Here is a 26,176-nt window from a genome sequence, read left to right as displayed (position 1 = left end):
AAACGCCTTTGCATAATCAATGAAACACAGACATTCGACCCCTAAACTCAAGAGACACTAACCACAGCATAAGAAATTGGCAGGAGCGTGAAGCATTTGGAATTACAGAAGTTCATAAAGTTTGAGATACAAGTTATCAGATCAAGGCTGGATAGCAGGAGATAGGTGTTGAAGGGAGTAGGTGGGAGTAGAAGAGAATGCTGGCGGAGCTGGGAATAGGTGAGTCAGAACACACTTTAAGGGCAGGGACAACACAATATATTAGTTATTTCTACAACTGGGAAAATATCTTTCATCTGCTCTTTTCTGTAAAATGTTTGTCAGATACTGTTCTGAATCTGAACATTCAGATTAAGACAGACTAGGAAGAAGGATTGGCCAACCACTTCCAAAATATCAGGACTTTGAAAGCCCTTTGTTGGGTAGAACACACCTAGACTAGTAGATAGGGCAACTGAGGTGGAGCTTTCAAGTATGGAAACACAAAGAGGAACAGTTGTAAGTAGACACTAGTGATATGGAATGTGAGAACCATGAATGTAGGAAAAGTAGATATTGTTAGGGAAGAAACAGAAAGCATAAATATTGACATACTAGGTACTGGCGAGATGAGGAGTTGGACTGGCATATTGGGCATTTTGAGTCAGATGATCATATGATCTACCTTGCTGGAGATGAAAAAAGTCAGGAAAAATGGGTTTGCTTTCATAGTTAATAAGTCACTTCTAGATCTGTCTTGAAATACAATTTTGTGACAGGAAAATATCCATATGCATGCAAGGAAGTCCAGAGAATACCGCTATAATTCAGATATATTCACCAACAACCAGAGCCAAAGAATAGGAAATAGAAGATTTGTACCAACTTTTGTAGTCAGAGATCGATCAAAACAGGCAATCAAGATGTATTAATAATAATTTGTGTTTGACTGGAATACAAAAGTTAGGAAAAATGTGGACTTGGTGACAGAAATGAAGCTGGAGGTAGAATGGTAGAATTTTGCACAATCAACAATTTGTTCATTGCAAATACATTTTATAAGAAATGCTTAGGAATCGATTGATTACATCTGTGGAAAGAAGTGCTGGAGAGGCTTAATATGAGCTGTTAAAACTAGGCCAGGTACTGATTGGGGAACAGACCACCAAATACTCATATGCAAGTTAAAGCTGAAGCTGAGGAAAATTAAATCAATCAATGGGAACCAAATTCCCACCTGAATTTAAAAACCATCTCCGGAACAAGTTCAATTGAGGCCTTGAACACTAATGATCAAAGCTCAGATGAGCTGTGGGAGGATATCGAGAATATCATCCAGCAAGAATGGAGAAGGTCATTACAAAGACAGAGGGGGAAGAAAAGACCAAGATGGATGTCAGAAGAAACTCTAAATATTGCACTGGAGTGATGAAAATCCAAAGCAAAGGGAAGAAATCAAGATATTAAGGAGTCGAACAGAGGATTCCAGAGGGCAGCACAGGAAGACAAAGTACTACAGTGAAATGTGCAAAGAACTGGAGTCAGAAAATCAAAGGGGCCGAACTCGTTCAGCATTTCTTAAGCTCAAGGAACTGAAGAACAGATTCAAGCCTCGAGTTGTAATTTGGGCAGAATATTAAATGATCCAGGAAGAATTAAAAGAAGATGGAAAGTATACCAGAGTCATTGTACCAGAAAGGAATTCGCAGACACAGAAGAATTTCATGAAACACCATATAAGCAAGAGTCTGTGATAATGAAAGAGGAAGTTCAAGCTGCTTTGAAAGAATTGGCAAAAAATAAGGCCCCTGGAATTGATGGTATACCACTTGACATATTTCAGCTAACAGATGCTGCCCTAGATGTTCTCACCAAGTTGTGCCAAGAAATCTGGAGGACCACCACTTGGCCAACTGACTGGTAGTCATCTATATTTGTTCCCATTCCAAAGAAAGGTGGTGATCTGGCAGATTGTGGACATTATTGAACAGTATCATTAATATCAAAGGACTGGAACAGCCCTGCAACAGACAACTGCCTGAAGTGCAGGCTGGGCTTAGAATGGGTCTGGTACTAGGGATATTGTAGCTAATGTTAGATGGATCTTGGCTGAGAGCAGGGAATACCAGAGGAATGTCTATCTGTGTTTCACTGATTATGCAAAGGTGCTTAACTTTGTGGATCACAACAAACTGCGGCTGACTCTGAGAAGAATGGGAATCCCAGACACTTCATCATGCTAATGTGAAATCTGTATTTGGACTAGGAGGCAGTCATCAGAACAGACAAGGAAACACTGCATGGTTCAAATTTGGGAAGGGTGTACACCAGGGATGTGTCCTATTTCCATACCTTTTCAAACTATATGGAGACAGAGCATCTGGGAGGCTGGGCTCTCAGAGGATAAATGTGGCATCAAGACTGGAGGAAGACTCAACAATCTGCATTATGCAGATGGCACAACCCTACTTACCGAAACTGAGGAGGACCTGAGGCGCTTGCTGCAGAAGGTCAAGGACTGCAGCCTTCAATACTGATTGAAGCTCAAAATCAAGAAAACAAAGATTCTCCCCACTGGGCTGATGGGCAGCATCATGACAGAAGGTGAAGAGATTGAGATTGTTCACAGCTTTAGTTTGCTTGCTCCATAATCAACACTCTTGGCAGTGGCAGCCAGAAAGATGTATGATGGGAAAGTCTGTTAGGAGACTTCTCCAGAGTACTGAAGAGCAGTGATGTCAGTCAGTCTGGAGACTTAAGGTTTGCCTGATACAAGCTATGGTCTTTGCAATCATTTGCTATGCGTCAGAGAGTGGGGCGATGACTAGGGATGATAGAAGGAAAATTGATGCCTTTGAGCTGTGGTGTTGGAGAAGAGTATTGAATATGCTAAGAGAATGAACAGGTTTGTCCTGGACAGGAGGGTGAAACAAGGCTGTTCCTTGGAGGCAAGGATTCTGAAGCTTCATCTGACATACTTTGGACATATTGCAAGGAGGGATCAGTCCTTGGAGAGGGAGATTATTCTTGGACAGTGGAGAGACAGCGCAGGAGAGGAAGACCCTCCATGAGATGGAATGATTCAGTGACTGGGGTAATGGGAGTAGGTGTGTCAGAGACAATGAAATTGGCACAGGGTAGAGCAGGGTTTAGGGCTTATTACACATAGGGTTGCTATGAGTCGCAGGCTACTTGATAGCACATAAAACAACAACAACATGGTTGCAAAATAATAATCACCTAATTTTTATTTTGCCAACATCGTACTCTTTTTCTTTCCCCCTCTGATTTGCTTTATTTGGGTCAGTAATTATTTATGCAGTATTTTTTTCATTCAGTGTGTCAGAATCCACTGAGATTATTGATTTGATTGTGGGTTTTTTTAATGGCCATTGTAGTACCTTTCAAACTTGTTTCTATATTCTTTTGACATATTCTCATCAGTTTTTGAACTGTTTTTTGCTTTCTGGCACAGCATGTTCTGGTTCCTTGGTCATCATTGTTTTAGACTTAGCCATTTTCCAGGGAACACTAATTAACTTTTAGTGGGCAGTGATAACTAGAAATAAAGGCTGGGTATCAGGTATACATATTGTTACTGGAGTATTTCTATTTCTAGACCTCTTCCAATGGACAGAGCTAAGAAATACATTTTATGAAATAATCATGAGTTATCCTTCTACCTCACCTTCCTCTTTTATGTCTTCTTTCTTCCATGGTAAGAATTCTCTTTTCAACATGCAGTTTTTCTGCTTTTGCATCTTCTCTTTGTTTTTTCCTTTTTGAATGGACTTTTTCCTCCTCTGTCTTTCTGGATTCATACAAGCTAATCTCTCCTTCTAGTGTACCACCTTAGTACTCTGTCCTGCATAAGCTGTTACATTTACTTCAGTGTATTTAAATTACTGTTTACGTTCAATTAGATCCAGTTTCTTGAGGTCAGAAATGGTTTGATGTTTGGTCCAGCATATGGCACTTCATAGATTTTCAGTGTTACTAAAACGCAAGGTGGCTTGGGAGAGAATGAGCTAATTAACCTGTGTCTATATATTCTGAATCCCTTTTTTCTTTCCTAATAGAAGGAGCACTGGTGGTGTACTGCCTCATCTGTTGGGCTGTTAACTGAAAAATCAGCAGTTCTAATTCACCAGCAGTCTGAGGGAGTAACATTGGCCATTTTCTCCCAAATTTAGAGTAAATCTCTTTTCAATATTTAGAGCATTGGAAACACAATGAATGGTTACTATGAGTCAGAATGAACTTGATAATACTGGGCTTGTATTTTCCGCCTGTTTTAATTCTAAAATTCCAGACTGTTAACATGTTTCTGGGAACTTTCAGAAGTTGTTGTTAGTGCCTTTCGAATCTATTGCAACTCATCGTGATCCTGTGAACCTTGCCCTATTATGTGCCATTCTCACCATCTCCGGTATATTTATAGTCACCATGTTAATCCATCTTGTTGAGTGTCTTCTTCTGTTATGCTGACCCTCCACCTTTCCAAGCATGATGTCCTTTCTAGGGACTGGCCCTTCCTAATAATATACCCAGAATGTATGAGACAGTTTCACTATCCTTGCCCCCAAGGAGCACCCTGGTCACACTCCCTCCATTGTTTAGGCAGTTCATGTAGTCTTCCCCAAGACCATTACTCAAAAGGCATCGATTCTTCTGTCATCTTTAGTCATTGTCTGACTTTGAGATGCATAGAAAGTAATCGGAAAGACCTTGGTTTGGATCATGACAACAGATTTTCCCAATCTGTTAGGTCTTTCGATTTCTTGACAAAGAGTATTGATTATGGAGCTAAGAGGGAATTGTTGACAACTTCAATCTTTTCTCCATTTATCATAAGATTGCTTTTTGAAAAAGTAGATCCCTACAGTAATTTTTGATGACTTACAATGTATTTGTAGAGCACATCATTCACTTAAGTTGGGGTGCTCTTTTTTTTTTCAAGAGAATATGGAATTTATTAGACATTGAATTAAAAGAAAAACCATTTTAAAAAGCCTAAGCACCCAGTATTCCCAGGCAATCTCCAATCCAAGTACTGACCAGGCCCAACCGTTCTTAGCTTCTGAGATCAGACGAATTCAGGGTGGTATGGCTCTGGACTTAGCTAATTTTTTTTTTTAATGTATTAGATGATGATGATTAATTTTAATGAAAATTTATAGAGACTTTGGATTTCCATTCATTGTTGCGCTTTTCTCCCTGCCCAATCTTTTGAAGGATAACTTCAAATATTTGAACATTGGATGAAAAGAAATATGTCTTTTTCCTATGGGTATTATTAAGTAGAATATGAAATACTGCTCATGCTACATAACAAATTAAGTAAATAACAAGTGTTTACTTACCCAAATAATATTTTTTACTTATTTTTTTTGGAAAAGATATATCTTTGGCACTTTTATTTAAGTAAAAAATTACAGCCTTTCATACATACTACTCTGTTCTATAACAATAATTTCTGTACCCACAATGAATGTTTTCCTACTTCCTCCCTGTAATTCTGATTTCCATTAATCTTCCTGTGCTTGCCTCTTTCCTTTCTTTAGTGATATTGTATCCATCATGCCTTTATCTAAATAATGTTTTAGTGGATATTTCTTATTCATATTTGCAAGAGTATCTGTTTGAATCACTATCACATGAAGATGAAGATTAAATAATGTTTAAAATACACGTCTCCATCTGATACATAATATCAGTAAATGCTAACTACTATAATTACTGTTATTATTAATATGGTTATCTTTAATAGAAGTTACTGCTTTCTGTAGATTTTTTGTTTATTAAGTCTTCCAATGTCTTGAGTTACTACCTGAGTTGAAAACTTAAGTTGATGTGTTGAAAAGATGAACATGAATAATTTGATTATAATGACAAACATATCTTGGCCAAAATTTTCTTTTATCTTAATTATTCTCAGTTTTCAAACTCCTTGTGATAAGTCTACGGAAATCTTTCAAATCAGAACAACATAAATGCATGCAATACAAAGTAGGAAACTTTAAAAAAAATTACATAAATGCAGAATAAATGAAAATGTCAAATGTGTAAACGAAATGGGTGATAGTAATTAATATGAAATACATTTTTTAAAAAGAACAAAAACAGTAAGTTTATTAGTTCTTAAAGAAAGTGGTATTAAAAACAGTACTCATTTCACCACTAATCACTAACAGTGGTGTTTATATTTTCATTTTTTCCTTAAATTTCCATCAGGTTGATAGTGGCTGGGGCTGGAGTTAGAATTACGGTTGGAATTGAAGTTGGTACTTGAATGGGTCTGGGGCTGAAATTGGAACTGGGTTTGGAAATACAGAATTTTTATCTGAACTCTTATTTCTGATTAGAAGTTTTATTTTCTATGTTTTAAATTACTTTCTTCTATAGTTGAAGGTAACCAAGAACTTTGCTTTTGTTATTTTTACCTCTGAAAAGAGGAATTGTTTCTCAGTTTTTACAGGCCTGTCGGTCTACCAGCATGTATTCATCATGGAAACAGCTTGTGAAATAAATGCAGTAATTACTGATATTCTACATCATACACTTTTGAAGTACAAAGCATTGATATTTTGTAAATAAGACTCTATTGAAGTACATTTAGGAGACATGTGGGCAGAATATGAGTAATCACACCCATGATTTAGATATTCTATAGACGAGTGACTTTAGAAACCAGATTGTGTCTCATTTTATTGTTGATGAGACATGTCAAATTTAAAGAATAAGGTTAACTTTAGTTAGTATTGCTATGTAAAGCCTATGAGGAAAAGTCTCTATGCTATTTTTGAACTACTTCTATAGCCACACTCGGGTGATAGAGCAACTCTAAGATTATTTTACCAGTGTTCTTTCAAGTACTTAATTTAAGAGAATTCCCACTGTTAATGATTGTGATTCACAGCAACCCTCTATTACCATTCCAAGGCTGTACATCTTTATGGTAGGACACTGCTTATCTTTCCTCTGCAGAGTACCTGGTGGCTTCACACCACTGACCTTTTCAGTTAACATCCCCTCTATGTTATGCACTACCCTACCAGGACTTCATGAATGAATGGAATAAATAACATAGGAACATGCCAAACACATACTGGAATTTTTATTAAGAGCTTTTTCTTTAAGCAGCGTATATGCGCATATGTATGTATAGTGTATACACACATATATAATTTTTTTTTCTCTTGCTTGATTGTTGAGATAACTAATTTTTAATACAGATAATTTGGAAAATACTGTTTCTTTCTAGCCATGTTAATATTTCGTTACATGCTAAGCCAAATTTTAAACATTTATATAGATATATTTAAACATATATGTGTATATTTTACTGTGAACATGCTTTATATATAGTTTCTTAACAATCATAGACTATGAACCGTTTTCAAACAATTTAACATAAAGATAATTTCTAATGACTGTTCTCTTTTCCTGATTATAGGATAGTGTGAAGTGATTAATGAAATAATCATTAGTTGAGCACTTTAGTTGTTCAGTCCATGTTAAGAACAATACTGTATTCTTACTATACTATGTTCTTATATTTATTCTAAGTACCATTATCAGCTCTTCTTATTCCTTGGCTTAATACTGCACCATCTCCTTTCCTTGGGTATTGAACTCTGTTTTGGTGAAGGTTTTGTGAAATCTTTAGATATGAGTGTTACTCAAAAGTCAGGAGGAAATCAGGAAATTTCAAGAGTGTTCAAGTTTCCTCCCTTTACTAAATCTTCTTGCCTGGTATCTTTTATCCTCTTTGCTACTTGATTTAAGCTGGTAAAGCTTATTTGGACAGTGTGCCTTTGAGATTGCAGCACAGCTTCTTGGTATTTGGCCACCAGGGCTCCCTTTTGTAATGGAATTACCACAGAATTCGCATGTGAAACAGTTAGGAATTTAGCTTTCTATTATCCTTAGACTATCCGATATTCAAGTTATCCCAGAGTGAATGGTGGTAGATTCCTGAGTATGGCTATCTTCAGGTTACTGAGTATTGGCTAGCAGTGGTGCTCATTAAAATAACACACCAGCACAATATAATGCTCATAGCAAACTTCAGAAAATATTGTATGAGAGTATTTTGTGGTTCACAGAAAACAATGCACATATTATTTGTGTGAAAATAGACTTGGTAAGTTGATTTTCTTGTTTTCAAAATCAGTCTTAATAATAGACATGGTAGACCCAATAGCGTTTGTAAAGCCATGCCATCTTGTGATAATCATTTTGTTTTGCAGCTATTTTGACTCTTTTCTCTGTTATTAATGTGTGCATTGCCGTTGCTGAATCTCTGCATATCACCTCTTTTTAAAAGTAAAAGGTGATCTAAAATAATCTCAACTGTGTTTCTCCTTTCTCAGGATTCCTACAGGAAACAAGTAGTAATTGATGGAGAAACCTGTCTTTTGGATATTCTCGACACAGCAGGTCAAGAGGAATACAGTGCAATGAGGGACCAATACATGAGGACTGGGGAGGGCTTTCTTTGTGTATTTGCCATAAATAATACTAAATCATTTGAAGATATTCACCATTATAGGTGGGTTTAAATCAAGTGAGCCAATTATGACACGATCCAAAACTGAAAAAAATGTTGACGCTGGAAGTTGATTTTTTTTTTTTAACTTCTAAATAGAACATATTCAGAATTAAAAAACTTTGGTAATTTCTGAGTATGACAAACTCCCAGTAGTTATGTTAGAAGTAAATGTCTTAATAAGCTGTAAAAACAGCCATGTATCCATGATTGTTGTTATTGTATACATAGAGTTGAAACTGACCCATTACAGACCCTCTGGCAGGTTTTCAGAGGCAGTATTTGCATGGGTAGAAAGGATATTTAATTATACCAGAATTGGCTTTAGTACAAAAATAAAACAAAACCCCTTTTCATTCTCTAATACCAAATCTTTCAAATATTCAAACTCACTGTTGAGATTATCTAGGGTTAGTTAGGGTCTAGTAATGGATACTTTGAGAAAGAACCTAGAACTGGTTAATATTTTGGCAGTATGCTCTGTAATATAAAAGTTAACTTATTTTGAGATTAGGGTAGCAGTGGGGTGGTGTAAAACAGAATATGAAGTATTGCAAAGATTGTGACTTAAGTTAGAAAATAAATGGGATTGGGGCAGGTACGCATTTTTTAAATGAAAGGTTATCATTTCTCCATACTTGACAGTTTTTACACTGTAATACAGATTGTATGAGGATTTTCTGTCAACCAGTTAATAGTATTTATATTTCTTAACTGAACATTTGATTACAGGAAGGAGTCTGAATTGTATACATCTATTTATTTAATCTTCCAAATAAAGATTGGAGCCATTACTACACCTTCTAGATGAGGACATGAAGACAAAAAGTATTTAAGTAATTTGGTGAAGATCACACAAGAAGAGATAGAATCTGAATTCATATCCAGACTACCTGGTTGCAGTAACCTCTACCATCAAATCTTTGTAAAGCTGAAGATTCAGAAATGTTCTATATTTTATTCCAGAAAAGGATATAAGACTATTTTAAAAATACATATAATTTGAAAAATGTAACACAAAGTAGAAGGAAAGATGAGGCCAACCAAAGATAAACAACCTGAAAAATGAAGTTTGGAGTACGATAAGTAAAAATAGATCTGTCGTGTAAATCTTAAAGACCTACTAATTTTAGAGTTAACCACGCTAAAATGGCAACAATTAAAAAGATTTTACAAAACTGGCAATTTCAAATGATATGATGATTCAAATCAATCAATAGGATACATAGAAGAGAATTTAAGACCTTTTCTAGCTTTAGAGGTTTAATTGTTAACACAGCTATTTAGGTCTTCATTGGTCTGGTCAGTTTTCTACCCTGCTAGACATTATCTAAGAAGAGCATGCAATGTGATGTGCAGCATTTAAATTTAAAAACATTCATTGAATTTTTATTATTAATGAAATCTAAATAAAAATTACACCAAAGAGAAAAATAGAACACTTCCCTTGTTAAAGTTGTTCATTCATTTCTCCTAATACATGGGACTTTTTCAACCTTCAAAGAGATAATATTAGTTAAAATATAAACAGAGCAACACTACTTTTACAGAAATCAAGTACTATAAGGTGTTTTATAGCACTGTGTCAGGTAATGGATTATGTAGACTAAATTGACATCATAGAGTAATTTTAGCTTCCATTTATTGAGTCAGCTAAGCACTATGAATATGTTACATAATTAAAAGTTTTAAATAATTTTGTAAGAAAAGTAATATCCCCTATTTACAAATTAATTTCAGGGAGATTAGCATAATTTATCTCAGACTGCATAGATAATAGTGAGGCTGGGATTAAAATTTAGACTTTTTTGACTCCAAAACATTTGTGCTTTTGACACCATTAGAAAAAGAGACTTTTACTTTTTAAATGTTGATCATAAAAATGAATACTATGAACAAAAATAAGGTGATTTTTTTTTTCAGATAGTACGAGTGAAATGATGGCTTGACACAGTGACTATAGCAATGAGTTACATATCAGAGATTGTAAGGATTTTTTAGGTTAGGGCAGAGTTCAGAACTGTTGTGCATATGGTCACTTTGACATGGTGACACCTAACAACACCACTCAGGTAGTCTAAATCAAGTACATTTTGGGTAGAAATTTGTTGGACTTGGGCAAAGATCAGCCCTAGATTTAAAATAACTCTGAAGTTTAAAACACTGAAGAATTGGAGCAATTTCTTATTTTCTGAGACTGCAGAAAACTGCTTTTAACTCAACTCATCCCATCTCACATGTATGGAATTTATTTAGACTCATAGTTAGTTATCTTCCATTGGGTTCTCAAGACAGTAAATCAACATATGACTACTTACTTCCTTGGGCAAAGCTGCTCATGAATTTTAACTGCAAGAGACAAAACCTTTGGTTATGACATAACCTTTTGTTAGCAGTATAGCATCCTTTAGACTAGCTCCCAGAGTTCACTTTTAATTAGTAATTTTGTATGTATGACATATACTTTTCATAAAACTCTGTAGTAAGCAAATGACCCACTCACTGATTATTTTATGTAGCAATGAGTTGCCTTCATTAATAGATTTTAAATTGTACCTAAGTAATATTTACAGGTAAATAGAAAAAGAAATTTGGGTATGTGGTAGTATTTTAAAGATATGTACTATCCCTGTTATGGTTAATAGATACAGTAGCTGGGAATTTGAAAACTCTTCCTTCTCTGTATCATTAAATTCACCTAAAATTGTGAAGGAATGTAATGCCCATCATAGATTTTATGCATAGTTTTAAATATTGTTATTATTTATTGTAATTGAGTTGAGCATGACTCATAGCACCCGTATGAACAAAAGGTCTGAAGCCTTTCTATAATTATTGTTGTTTCTCCAAGTTCATAGTTTCCAGAGGCCTATGGTTTAGAAAGTGGATGCTACTCCTGTTTCCAAACTTGTCTTAAACTGGGAGCTCCATCAACACTGTCCACCATACTCTTCCAAGATAGCAGCACATAGAACAACTTTTAAACAGAACAGTAGCAAAAGGGGTTCAATTATGCCCATGTAGAAATGAAAATATTTCTACTTGGCATTTTTTCTTTTTAGACAAATTTGATAAAGGAATGAAAATTATGTTATTTAGATTTTTATAAAAAGTACCTCTGCATTAACAAAAAATAGAAGATATGTCACTAAGATGGTATTTTTAAAATTACTCCTAGAATATTTTTCAATCTGAAATTTTAACTTATTTTGTTTTTATCATTGTTCTATAAGTATATAAAACTATTGTAGTTTTACTAAGTATTAGATCTTTATAGGACTATATATATAAGGCTGTCTTTAAGGTAGAGGAAAAATATAGTCAGAATTATAAGGGAAACAAAGGAAATTTGGTATGGTAGAAACTAGGAATTATATGAAACAATTTTATTGCATCTAAAATTCTATTAAACAAAATTTTAGACAGTTTTGGAAAGATTTTTGAGTTACTAATGTCACTCTTTGTTTTGTTTATTTTTCCTTCCTTAGAGAACAAATAAAACGAGTTAAAGACTCTGAAGATGTACCTATGGTCTTAGTAGGAAATAAATGTGATTTGCCTTCTAGAACAGTAGATACAAAACAGGCTCAGGACTTAGCAAGAAGTTATGGAATTCCTTTTATTGAAACATCAGCAAAGACAAGACAGGTAAGTAAAAACTGTAGCAAATATAAATGTATTTATTAAAAATTTATTTTAATCAACATGGAAGATATAAACCGAATCAATGTACCAAAAAGAACTGGTGAACAATGAAACATTAAGGAAGTAGCATAAAAATTTATTTTAATCATTAATCAGACTAAAATATTTATATATTTAATAGCATTACAAAATCAGGAGGGCAAAAACATTAATAAATGTACATACCTTACAGTGTAATTATAGATTTAAGGTGATTTGTCAGATTTTCTCTTGATTATGGAAAAAGGGGAGTAATATTTATTTGATAAGTGCTTTATTAAAAGAATTGAGAAGGTAGCAGTAATTCATCGAATGTGATTATACCTTTGGATTAAGAGTATTTCCATATTGAAAATTTGTCTTCAGATCTTAACATCTTACATCCAGAATTCAGGAATTGTTGGGAGCTTTTCAGTGTTTTTTATATAAAAGCAACATAGCTAGACACAAACGTTCAGGTTTCTTATTTTAGAAGTACTTGTAAGACCATTATGTCATATATTCTTAGGTTTAATTCTTTTGTATTGGAAGATTTTACTTTCGCATAATCTTTTTTTAATCTTGTTTTTAAAGGAAGTTTTCATTAAAGTAAATAAATAGTTAAGATTGTAAATACAAATATTCAGTTACTCATTTACTTAATTGTTCTAAAAATGGAATGCCAAATGGACTCCGAGTTTTGTTTAAAAAATTAGTAACTTCATTATAAAAATGTTTTTACTAGATGAAAATAACAATTTCAGTTGGTTTTATTGTAACCTATTTAATGTACAGAAGACATAAATAAGAATGTATGTATGTGTGTGTGTTTAGGGACCCATGATGGCCTACTGGTAAGAAGCAGTGCTGCAATCCCAGACACGTAGTTCAAATCCACCAGTTGCCCTGTGGGAGAAGGATGGGCTATTTTATCCTGTACGATTTACTGCTTTTGAAAGCCCACTGGACAGCACATACCTACAACGTACATGATAGAATAAAGTTTTCTTTGATTAATTTATATTCCAAAGAAAGTAAACTTTTATTTTGGGGTATTTTGGTTACATGTACTTGCAAGCCCAGAAAAATCGATTTTGTGTTTAAAAAAAAAATCAGTGAATATACTATATAGTTAAATGTATAAAAGTGAGTATTCTGGAACTACTATTATAAGAATTTTGTTAGAAAGTAAAGATTTATACACACACACACACGTACATAAATACTTTTTTTTTCTCACATAGAAGTACGTATTTCTAGATGTATGAACTTGTACACAGTGGAAATAAAATTCTGTTTTAAGTGTTTGGGAATTAAAAAAAAATAAGACTTAACATTTGATAATTAGTTTTTAAATATATATAATTGTTGTTGATTGCCTTCAAGTCAAGCACAACTCTCAGTGACCCTATGAACAAAAGGCCTGAGGCCCGTCTACAACTATCAACATTTAATCAAAGTTCAGAGAGTTTCCAGAGGTGTGTTGTTTAGGAAGTGGATGCCATTCCTGCTTCCAAAATAACAGCACTGCTTTATTATTCATGGTAGTTTTACCAACACCTAATTTGAAAGCTTTGGTGGCCTAATGGTAAGAAACTGCACTGCAGTCCCAAAGGCATGTAGTTTGAATCCACCAACTGCTCCACAAGAGAAGGATGAGCAGTCTCCTATTTGATTTACTTACTGCCTCTGAAATCTTGCTGAAGGGTCAGCTCTGAATCAGTTCTGACTTGATGGCACACAACAGTAACTTATAATTAGGAAGCTCTGGTGCTATGGTCCATAGCGATGTACCAAACCAAAAGACATAGGTCAGGCGTTAAGAATCCACCAGGATCAGCATCTCCACACAAGAGAGGTGGGCAGTCTCCTCTCATGCAGGGGTCAGCTGTAAGTAGGTTCTGATGCCACAGCAGAAAGGTTGAGTTTGGGAATTTTTAAAATATAACTAAAGAAAAACTTGCTATGCATCCCATCACTTTACTTTAGAAGCATTAAAGATTTCATTCATTTCCATTACTAAGTCCCAAAGACTAAGAAAAGGAGTATTTCACTCTTCTCTTCTGACCAGTATTCTGATTTTTCCAAGAAGTGGTGCTCAGAAGTCATGATTTTTTTTATATAATTTATTACAAACTTAATATTTTCTTATTAAATTATAAAACTAAAAATTTACAGTTCCTACCTATATTGTACTATTAAAGTTGTCTTGTACTTGCTGGATTTATAGCTTTTGAAAGATACTTTCTTAGGCTGGTGACATAGTTTTTGCTTCACAAAATCTTAAGCAATGTTTTTCATTAATGTCTATATATGAATTTACTGGATAATTTAATTTTAGTTAAAATCCTGATTCTGACTCAGTAAGTATATGTTAGAACCTGAAACTGGCTTTTTCCACAAAATTGCAAGTGATGCTAATTTGGAAGCATAGACCTCGTTGAAAAGAAAAGTAATTGTAGGGTATATGACATCAGTTTTCAGTTCATGCCAGTTGCATGTGATAGAATGTTTTCATAATGTTTTAGATAGAAGGTTTAGATAGAATGTTCTCATAATGTTTTCTAGGCTGTAATCTTTATGAAGTTAGAATGCCAGGTCTTTCTCCCATGGAACCTGCTGGGTAGGTTATAACCTTTTGGTTAGCAGCTGAACTCTTAACTGTTCTATCACCAGAGCTCAATCAAACACCACCACCATCTCATCAGTTCCAGCCATATTCATCCTAGGACAGAATAGAACTGCCACATAGTTTGCAAGGTAGAGAATATTTATAGAAACTGATGGCCCCATCTTTGAACTGATAACTTTTGAGTTAGCATTCAAGCTCTTCAACTGTTGCATCACCAGGGCTCCTTAGAGTTCAGTGTCATCAACTTGATTCTGATTCATAGCAAGCTTCTCTGTTAGATTTCAGAGGCTGCAAATCTTAATAGGAGGATACTCCCCACAGAGTGGCTGGTAGAGTCAAACTGCCAAACTTATGATTAGAAGCTTGGCACGTTACACACTGTGCTACTTAAACTTTGTTAGGGCTAAGCCACTCACTCATTGTCTTCAAATTGGAACTAACTTATAGTTGATCCTCCTTTGGGTTTTCAAGGCTAAATTGCACAGAAGAGAGTGCCTGTTTTTCTCTTGATGATCCACTTGTGGGTCCCTATCTCCAGAGAGGCATATCCTTTGGGTTTACTCCCTACAGACTATGCCACCAGAGCTCCTTTCAGGCATCATCCAAAACCAGAGCTCAAACTTACTGCCACGATGTTGGAACTGACTCAGCATATCATCCAGTGGGTTTTCAGGTGCTGTAAATTCAAACTGCCTGCCATGGGATTGGCAGGGCAGCTCCTTAACCACTAGGCCACCAGACATCCCTTTAGCATTTAAGAGAAATAGATAAAACTAGTCCCCTTACTCCTTCAGCATAGCCCTCCATTCTCCTTTACTAAAAGCCTAAAATAGCTTTGTGTTCTCTTCTTGCATGGTTATGGTTACTACATTGTAAGTACTAATTCTTTGTATTAGACACTAATGTTTTCATATACCACAGGATGCATAATTAAACAGTAAACCACCTGGCTTCCTCTTAAAGTAGATTTTAGGTTTCATGTTTTGTGGCCTTGTTTGTTTTGAAAGTATGTGGAAGATTTTATATGGAAATTGATTAAAGAAATTTACTTTGTAGACATTTAGTGACTCATCTAATCAAAATACAGAAGACTATCAAAGAATGTCATTTCAAACCTTCTTGCACTCAACTTGATGATCTTGATATAGAAGTCTATATAATTTATGTTGCTTAAATTTGAATTTCAGATCTTTTTCTTTCTTTATATTACTAAATAATCCTGATGATTTGCTTAGAAATGAATTTGCCTTCAAAAGTTAATTTCTCTTTGTTGAAGTTAATTTGGTATTTGCATGCTTTTGGAAGACTTTAAAGAGCTACTCCAAGTAATTGTATATATTATAAAATTGTAGAGATAAAAATGTTTTATATTCAGATTCCAGGAATAAAATTTGAAACCTTTCTTTCTATACATTATTCTATTTGCTGCTCTCTGTTGGAACTGTTCTTTGATGTGGAGTTGGAACCTACTTGTAGCTGACCCTCCAGTGGGTTTTCAGAACAGTTAATCTTGTGAGAGGATATTGTCCATCTTTCTTCCTCAGAGGAGCTGGTGTCTGCCTTTGGGTAGCAACACACCTCTTTATCTTATATTATTAGCTTCTAAAAAAAATTGTTACTTGAGCAAAATGAAAAATAACTTTGTTGTATTTTATGAATCAGCTCTACTTGTGTCATGGTCTCATGCCTTGATTTTGATCTTCATTATTAACCTAAAACACAAATACAAGCAGTTACAGTCAGGTTAGTAGGAAGAGAACATTCATTTAGAAGTTCTCATAGATGTTAGGCGGGCAAACATTTCTGTAAAGGACCAGGTAGTAAATCTTTTTAGTCTTTGTAGATACATGTGGTGTGTGTTACATATTCTTGGTTGGATTTTTTTGTTTGTGATACCTCTCCTCCCATTCCCCCACCAAATCTTTAAAAATTTAAGAGTCTTTATTAGCTTGTGGACAGTGCAGAAATAGGTTGTGGTTGCATTCAGCCTTTGAGCTGTAGTATGCCAACCCTTAATTCCCAACGGAACTTTATAGAACTTGATTTTAATATAAACAGTAGCAATTAAAGCAGAATTTTTACCTACATTTATAAGCTAATGAATGTTGTGTACTGTCGAGTTGGAACCTACTCATATCTGACCATCCAGCAGAGATGATAAATCACACGTGAGGAGATTTCCTATCATTCTCCCATAAAGCAGCTGGTAGATTCATACCTCATACCTTTGCATTGGCAGTGCAGTTCCTCACCACTAAGCCACCAAATAGTATTCTGTCAAAGGGAAAGGAATTGTACTCTTACACTTTTTAAGATCAAGATTGAAGAATACATGTTTTACTTGCTTGATTACTTTGTGAATTTAAAAGGCTCACTATATTTTCTGAATGTAATGAATTCAATATTTTTTTATAGTCTTTTAAGTCTACATTTGAAAGGCCAAATAAATTTTTATTTTCTGATAATACTTTCTGTGTGCCCCTATTTTGTGCTATATGTTGTTATAGTAAGGTGCTGTCAAGTAGAGTACAACTTACTGTGACGCTGTGAACAAAAGAACTGAACTCCTGTGCCATCCTCATCATCTCTGATACACTTGAGCCCTTTGCTGTAGTCACTGTGTCAGCCCATCTTGTTAAGGGTTTTTCTCTCTAACTGACCCTCCATCTTTCTTAGCATGATGTCTCTGCAAGGAATAGCCTCTCCTAGTAACATGCTCAAAGTATGTGAGACAAAGGATCACCGTGCTTGCTGCCAAGGAGCACTCAGGCTGCACTTTGTCCAAGACCTTGTCTGTCTGTTGTTTTGGCAGTCCATGGGATATTTAGTACCCTTCTCAAGCACCACAAATTGCGTAAGGATTATTTATTTTTGTATGAGCAGTTAATAATTATTTTCTTTACTCCTTTAGGCAGTGCATAGCAATATTGGCAAAGGCTTTTAAAATTGAAATGTTGATACCATGTAAATCAACTGTCTCTTCTGCTAAAACCAAAGTGGTAAGAGCTGAATAAACAGAAAACAGGCGTAGAGGTCTTAGATTAGTTGGTATTTTTGTTTCAGCTTTTAAAATTTGTTTTAGTTTAAGGGGGAAAAGAATTTTACAACAAAAATGTTGAATGATTTCCTTATTTGTTACTTGTTTCAAGCTACTTAAAATTAGGTAGAAGACCATTATAAAGGTATATTTCTGTTTAAGTTACTTTTAATAATTAAAAAAAAAATTCTCCCATGCCATATGAACTGACTGAAAGCTGACCCTCCAGTAGTTTTCAGAGGCTGTAAATTGCAGGGAAGGAAATTGCCCATCTTTTTCCTGCTGAACTGCTGCTGGATTTGAACTGTCTACCTTTGGGTTGGTTGCACAACTGCCTACCCACTAAGCCACCTGTGCTCCCTTAGTTAATAGGAAAATTAGTATATGTAAGACCAGTTTTTTGAACTTTGGATCCCTCTGGGTTAAGTGTCATTAAAACAATTACTGAATACCTGCTATACACCATACTTGGTACCCACGTGCTGGTATGGATGCATTTCATCAGGATCTCAGGTAGGCTATAGTTTGGCAAGATTTCTTGAGAAATTCATGCTTGTAAAGTTGGATTTTAAAATATATCTCTTTCCTTCTTTCTCTCTCCCAAAGAATCTTGGTATTCTTGCTTCTGAGTAAATATGAGAATTTGTTGTGTTACTTCATTGAAAAGGTTTGCAAGAATTTTTGTGTATACACTAACAAATACTTTTTTAAAAGGAATTTGCTAGTGAAACATGATGTCCATTTCCATTCACTCCATTCTGATTGCTATTGACCTTGCAGAATGGGCCCTTAAAGTTTCCAAGACTGTAAATCTTTACAGAAGCAGTCTCTACATTTTGATGAGTTTGAGCCACAAATCTTTTGGTTAGTAGTGCACCATGCCATGGACCATGCCACCAGAGCGCACTTTACCAACTTACTTGGTTAGCAGCTAGATACTTAATCACTGTACCACTGAACCTTCTTAGATACTACTATATAGAATGATACTGTTCAGCTACTCTTTTTCCTGTATTAAATGCTCTATTTTTGGAGTTTTACAAGTTCATCTTCAGATAATAATTGAGCTATTGTAAATGTTTTGAGTTTAACATACTTAGATATTTTAATTTGTGTATTATCAACTTCATGTTATGTAAATATTTTCAGATCTTAAGGTTTCATAAGTGACATTTGAAAATATATCTTTTCTGACAAGAAGCCATGGTTTCAAGAACAAATCATTTTGTGCCATTTTTAAGCCATTAATGACTGACAGTTAGCTATAAGATGATTCCAGTCAGATGGTATTGAGTTTTGAATTTGAGTGACCAGCTGCAGTGAGTGTTAACATGTGTATGAATTTTAGTGGGGCTTTTGAAAATTTTTTTTTCTGTTAATTATATAGACTACAAGTTTTTACCCTATATATGTATATTATATGCAAGGAGACATGTTGATGTTGTATGTAATATATTGGGCTGCTAATAAAAGTCAAAAGTCCGAGTCTCCTAGCCCTCAGGAGAAAGATGGACAGTTTGCTCACAGAAAGAATTACACCCTTGGAAACCTGATTGGTAGAGGGTTGCTATGAACTGAAATCGACTGATGGCACGGGGATACTATACATAGTTTCCTAACAAATAAGAGTTAGTGCCAGTGGTTCAAAGTACACACAAGGATAAATAACAGTGTTTTTCTTGTTCTTTTGATAGAAAACAAGAATATTATCATGAAATGAATTTAAATCTAAGGAAATATGGCTCTTTAAAATCTAATTACAGTTTCTTAAGAGTAAAAGTAAAAATAGAGAAGTCCTTCTGGAATAACTCTCTCAGTGTTAATTGTCTTAGACACTGAGGTCCTAACATTGAATTCTTGGTGATGGGTCAAAATCTTTTTAATTACTGACTTCCAATTCTCTCTGCATTGCTAGAAACAAAAATCATATATTCTGGTGTTGGTGATGGGAATGCTCACACTTCAAAACTAAACAATCAGAATGATTTTAGAAATAAGTTTTAATCAAAACTTGTTTCTGCTAAATTAGAGGACCAAAACCCTCTCCCCTTTATAACAATTATTTTAATTTTCCTACAGTGACTTTATAATTCTAAAAAAAAAAAATATACTTGAATAAACATTTACATTTATATGAATTTTCTGAAAATATGAGCTTTTACCTGGTTTGTTTATATATGTACATTGTTATTTTAAAAAAAATTAATGACTTTTCAAATAGAGAATCATTTAAAAATCCTTTAAATGACTGTTAATACTTTGCAAAGGGTAATTTGAATGTCTAAAGTTACCTGTCTTGTTTAATACAAAAAAGTTGTCATATATATTTTTTCAAGGCCATAAGTAACTATTAAAAATCCATATAGGTATAATTATAAAGAACTAACATTGATTTCAGAAAATGGTTAGAAACTTTTACTTCTAGTTTGTTTAGCCAGTTAGTTGATTAAATCGATCCCCTTAAAATAATATACCTATTTTCCTGGGTTATAATGATTTTTGTTACTAGATCATGGAATAAAAATATGTCTTTGAGTGGTGAACATTAGTAATTTGAGGCATAAACCTAAATATTATTTAAATGCCTGCTTAATTGAATTGTAATTTTATCAGTGGTAAACTAAGAGTTTATCTTTAAGGTACTTTACAGAACTTTACTCAGTTCCTAATACAGTCTTGAACTTTGTAAAAATTAATAATACCCTTAAAAAATTGAGTTTGGTTTTTAAAAACTGTTCTAAGTGGTAGATAGAAGAATAGTCCCTGCATGTAAAATTTACGCTCCAGATTAATTTCAGTTAATATTTAAGGGGCTAATAATTCTCTGTCCTTAATTGAATATAAAACTGAAAGCCTGCTTAGTCCATTTTGTAGACTGGCATTACCAAATCCAGGGAGTTGAAAAATGTCAATAATAAGTTAAAAAAAAAATCATTCTTAAAAGATGGTTGTATTAATTGGCAACAAAACAGATCTTAATAAATGTATTCAGAATAAAGTGAAAAATAAGCATTCAGTATAGTAAATCTCTGAAAGTTAGAACTTGACAATACTGCTTTTGTTTTTCTGGATCTTGCACATTTTCTGCCTTTGACGGAGTGCAGTCTTAACCACCGTTCTGTTCTCTATTAGTGAAAGAGATTGGAATTTTCTTTGTCCAGCATGTTTGCACCTTAACACAAGTCTGACTTTCGTAGGTTTTTCCAGGTTTTCTAAGCATTTACATCTCTCAGGTATGAACACAAATAGTATTTTTATATTTGATATAAGTTTCTCCTTTGCGTGGTACTTTTTTTAAAATCAGCATTTTGTATATTTGGCAACTTCTCATTTTCCAGCCTGGTAAAACCATTAAAATCCTTGTTTATTTAAAAACATTAAAGTCATTTAAAAAAAAATGATGTGGCCATGTAGGATTAGATAGAAGGCACAAAACTAGTATGATTATATTCTATTCTAAAAGTCCTAATGAAGAGTTAGAGTCAGGATTTAAAAATGTACAGCAAACGTAATTATGTGTATATTTTTAAACTTGCACATTTTCATGTCCTGGTCATTAGCTCTTATATTTAACATTTTCATTTAAATAATATTGTTACCCAGCCACAGACGTTCTAGTGTCTCTTTCTTCCTGTGGAGCCTGTGTATTTACTGGACAGTGTTGTGACTGAAGCTGTAACTCAGGATTCTGTTCTCTGTATCATTTATTTGCGCTTTTTTTTTTAGCAAGAATAGAATATACATATCTGTGACACCACCCTTTCCCTCTCCACACAGGAGGGTAAGGGTGGAGAATCAGTGGTGCATACATTACCTGTTTTTCCTAAGTTGAAGAGATGCTAGCTTTCATAACGTCTTTGATTAATTCTGTGACCAGCAAACAAATAACTGCTGATATCAGTTGTAATGATTATATCTGTTTCAATATATTCCAGTTTTTTCCACAAACCCCTACTAATTTCTAATCTGAAATTTGTTTTAAATCTTCAAATTTTTTAAAAAAATAACAAGATTATAGCCCTATTTTAAAATTGTATCTTTAGCTTGATTTTATTCCATTTCATCCATTTAAAACACAAACAAACGACTAAGGTAAAGCTCATAATTTCAGACTCCTTGAACCTGGCTGTCCCAGTAAATTACCATTACCCATGAAACAAACTTTAAAGAAGTTGTGTTTTACAATGCAGAGAGTGGAGGATGCTTTTTATACATTGGTGAGAGAGATCCGACAATACAGATTGAAAAAAATCAGCAAAGAAGAAAAGACTCCTGGCTGTGTGAAAATTAAAAAATGCATTGTAATGTAATCTGGTAAGTTCGTAAATAAATTGGGCATTGTGGCAGAAAACAGATGTTTCAAAGGTAACAAAGTAGCAACCTTTCCAAATTACTTAGATGTGGTATTCTAATTTGAAGTATTAAAAGATAAAAAAAATCCTGTAGCTTGTTTTTCTGTAATCATTTATTTTTAATCTATTGGGTGTTAATTATAATTGAGATAATTTTGATGGCTGTAATAAACTAGTTTACATTATTTACAGGCTCTAATGATTTAATTAGTCATAAGCAAACTAAAGATTTGTGAACTGATATTATCTTTAGTTTTAAAGGAAATTAGACTCAATTTTGAGATCCCTACAGCTTTTGGTGTTGTTAAAGTGAATAATAAAAAATGGTGTAATTATAATGTGAATAACCCAAGAACATGAAGAAAGACCACACAATTTATTTTTCCTTTTGAATGTTCCAGAGGCAAATAGCTGTTCTTTTATTCTCTAACTTAATGGCATTGACATCCCTATTTTTATTCATTTGAAAAGCCGGGGAGTGTTAAGATGTCTCTTCATTCCTCTTTCTCATGCCTATTCTGTTGATACATACTGTTTCTTAATTTCGTCACTGTTCAGATTCCTCCATTTCTTACTGGGACTCTTACTGTCTCTTGTTTGGTTTGCTTATTGCTGCCATCATTCATTAAACAGACATCTACAAAAGAAATACTGATTTTCTATTTTTTAACTTAGTGACTACATGTTACCTGTGGTATATATAATATCAAAGTCCCTGGAGTATCATACAGCCTTCCTACTTTATTTTGACCTTATGTCTAAAAACTATTTCTTTTTGTCTCAATTTTTTTCCCCCTAAAATGGTTATTTCATACTTTTCCTTCCTCATTTGATTGTTCTTGTATGGAATGTCATTTTTCTTCTAAAAACACAAACTTAACTGCTGTTGATTCAGAACAAACTTAACAGTGACTCTCAGTTGGTTTTGTAAGGCTGCAAATCTTAATGGGAGGAGATTGACCATCTTTCTCAAGGTGATTTGCTGGTGGATTTGAACCACTAGAGTTGGGTAGCCATTTTGTTAGCAGTATAACACTCTATGGACGATGATGTCAGAGCTGCTAATGTTCTTATACTCTAGCCCTATCAACTAGCTAGTACCTAAACTTAAATAATACCTTTCATAATACCTGTCTTATATGGTCCTTCTTTGTGTCACTTGCCCCAACCCAATACTGTTTTAACTTGTACTATGCTATATTTCAGTAATCTCTTTTATGTTTCGTTTTCTGTATTAAACAGTAAGATCTGAGTGAGCAGAGATCACAGATTTTGAATCTTTTTATCCCAACTGCCTATATCAAAGCTCTTGGCACTTAGTAGTTGCCCTGTAAAAGTTTATTGAGTAGGGGAATCTCAACTACCTTTCATAATCAACCCATGTTAAATTTTGCCTTGTTCAGATAATATTTAATTAAGCAGATAACAAAATTTATGCAAATTAGAATTTCAGACTTTTAGTATATATTGTACTTATTAAGCATAAAAGTTGGTAATTTTTATTAATACAAATTTTAAGTATATCATGATGTATTTCTGAGTAATGTGAAATACAGCTCTGAATAATAGACTTAGTCCCAAAAGATACTACTATTTTGTAAGTATGCTGATGTACTAAACACAAAAGAAGAAACAAGTGTGGCTGTTTTAAATTTTAGTTTATACAGGCTCTTTGACTTATGTACTATGCATATGAAAAAGTTGGACATGATAACCTGAATGCTAGTGTTTTCAGTGTAGTCAGCATTTACATAAAGCAAAAGGTACTTGTTAAAATTACACAATTTTCATTTCAGTAAAAAATTGCAATAATAAATAAATGCAAATTAATTTTTCTTGGTCCATAAAAACAAATGGGTTTAGGTAAAATAACTTCTGCAATGTTACTTTTGTCTTTTACACATATATATGAAAATGATAAGATCTGATGTAACAAGAAAGAATTAATTGCACTATTTAGGCCCATTGTTCCACTTTCCTCATTATTAAAGTTATTCCAATTTTAGATGGTGATACAGAAAGTAATTTCAGTGTAGTATGAGTCAAGAGTATCTCAGAATTGTAGAAGATGGTATTTTTATAAAATTCATAGTGTCATTGCTTGTTAAATACTTCTATATGATGATTGTCTGAGAATGTGCCTTCTCCATAGACATTTCATGGTTTTTCATTTTATCAACTTCACTTAGGTACCATTGATCATTTTTTTTTTGTTATAAAAGGAATTGCTATTGAGAATGTATATGAGGATATATGATGAAAGGAAGTTCATGAGGGTAGGGACATTCGATACTTTGTGAAGATTCCATTCTAAAGATTTATTTAAACTAGTTAAGTATTGCTAGATCAAAGAATATTATTATATCATTGCAAGTTTTTCTTACAGCTAAGGTTAGCATGAAGGTGTTTTAAGGCTGTCAGTGGTAGAACCTTGATTCTGTTACTGCTATATTGTTTCTTATCATTTAACCATTACTAGAGATAAGGAAAAACCTTTAAGTTTATATTAGTAATTCTTTCAGAGTGCAGTTAGGAAACTGTTACTCATTAGCTTTCAGATCAGTAATACAGGTTTTTTACTCTACAACTGTTTGCTTAAATGAAGACAGGTTTCTCACTTGAACTATGTTTCTCCTTATTTCATACTTTTTTGAATTTTAGATATAATGAATATTAGCTAAATATTATTTGGGAAAAATGCATTGAATGAATATTGTTAATATCTTTAAATATTCTGAATGATCTTAATATAATAACCATCCAGATTACTGTTAATTTTTAAATTATTTCCAAGATAGTATAACTTAATGTAGTTAGCATGGATAGTCAACAGAGGTAATTATAATTTAGTACTACCCCATTTTTCATTGTTATTAAATCAGCTTGATTTATAGTTGAATACTGTTAATACGCCCTCTAGTGTCGAGATTTGGAAGCATTAGTTGAACAGGTTTTTTTATTCTACAGTTAATATTCAGTTGAAGAGATTAAAATTAAAGTTTGTTAATTATTTTATAGTTAGTATTCTGATGTGGAATAAATTTTAACCATAATTGATTCAAGAATTCCTAAGTCTGTTTACACAGTTACATAGTCAATTTCTCCAAAGAGAAATGTGAAGTTTCCTTAAATTTTTTCAATTCTGTTATTAAATTTTATTTTTTGGTCACATGTTTCCTCAAACCATTGTACAGCGGTAGCTTATAGTTTAATGTTTTTATATATTTCAGGGTGTTGATGATGCCTTCTATACATTAGTTCGAGAAATTCGAAAACATAAAGAAAAGATGAGCAAAGATGGTAAAAAGAAGAAAAAGAAGTCAAAGACAAAGCGTGTAATTATGTAAATACAATTTGTACTTTTTTCTTAAGGCATACTTAAGTAAAAGTGGTAATTTTTGTATATTACACTAAATTATTAGCATTTGTTTTTAGCATTACCCATTTTTTTTTCTCCATGCAAACTGTTAGCTTTCATCTTGAATGCTTATTTTAAAATGACAGTGGAAACTTTTTTTCTCTCTAAGTGCCAGTATTCCCGGAGTTTTTGGTTTTTGAACTAGCAATGCCTGTGAAAAAGAAACTGAATACCCGAGATTTCTGTCTTGGGGATTTTGGTGCATGCGGTCAATACTTCTATTTCTCTTACCACTTGTGAACTTCAGTGTGAAATGAATTAATGAAGCTTTCAAATCATCCCTATTCTTTGCTTTTACTAGTCATATAAGTGGATTAATTACCAGTTCTATCTTCAATTGAAATGTCATTATTTGTTTTACTGAGACACTGAGAAAACAAACTTTGATGGGCTTCCTGTAGATTTCAGTCAGGCATCGTGTCCTATAGTTTCAGATTAATCTCAATGAATGTAATGTTACATTGTTCACAAAGATTCTCCTTCCTCCTTTCCACTGCTATTTGTCATAGTCACAACGCCAAAATACTATATTTTTTCTATAAAA

General features: G+C 33.6%; 1 protein-coding gene across 1 annotated transcript in view; it reads left to right on the top strand.

Moving 5' to 3' along the window:
* KRAS (Kirsten rat sarcoma viral oncogene homolog) overlaps positions 1-26,176 on the top strand; it is a 41,358-nt gene extending 15,182 nt beyond the window's left edge. The window contains exons 3-5 of the mRNA XM_006897218.1: positions 8,355-8,533; positions 12,019-12,178; positions 25,445-26,176. Coding sequence (XP_006897280.1) covers positions 8,355-8,533; positions 12,019-12,178; positions 25,445-25,561 — 456 coding nt within the window. The 3' untranslated portion in view covers positions 25,562-26,176. The remainder of the gene's footprint in view (positions 1-8,354; positions 8,534-12,018; positions 12,179-25,444) is intronic.

The sequence above is a fragment of the Elephantulus edwardii genome, unplaced genomic scaffold, assembly GCF_000299155.1.
Source record: "Elephantulus edwardii isolate Elephantulus edwardi_28Jun2011 unplaced genomic scaffold, EleEdw1.0 scaffold00206, whole genome shotgun sequence".
In the NCBI taxonomy this organism is placed as follows: Eukaryota; Metazoa; Chordata; class Mammalia; order Macroscelidea; family Macroscelididae; genus Elephantulus; species Elephantulus edwardii.
Note: the sequence above shows the minus strand (reverse complement) of the source record. Positions and strands in the feature narration are given on the sequence as shown.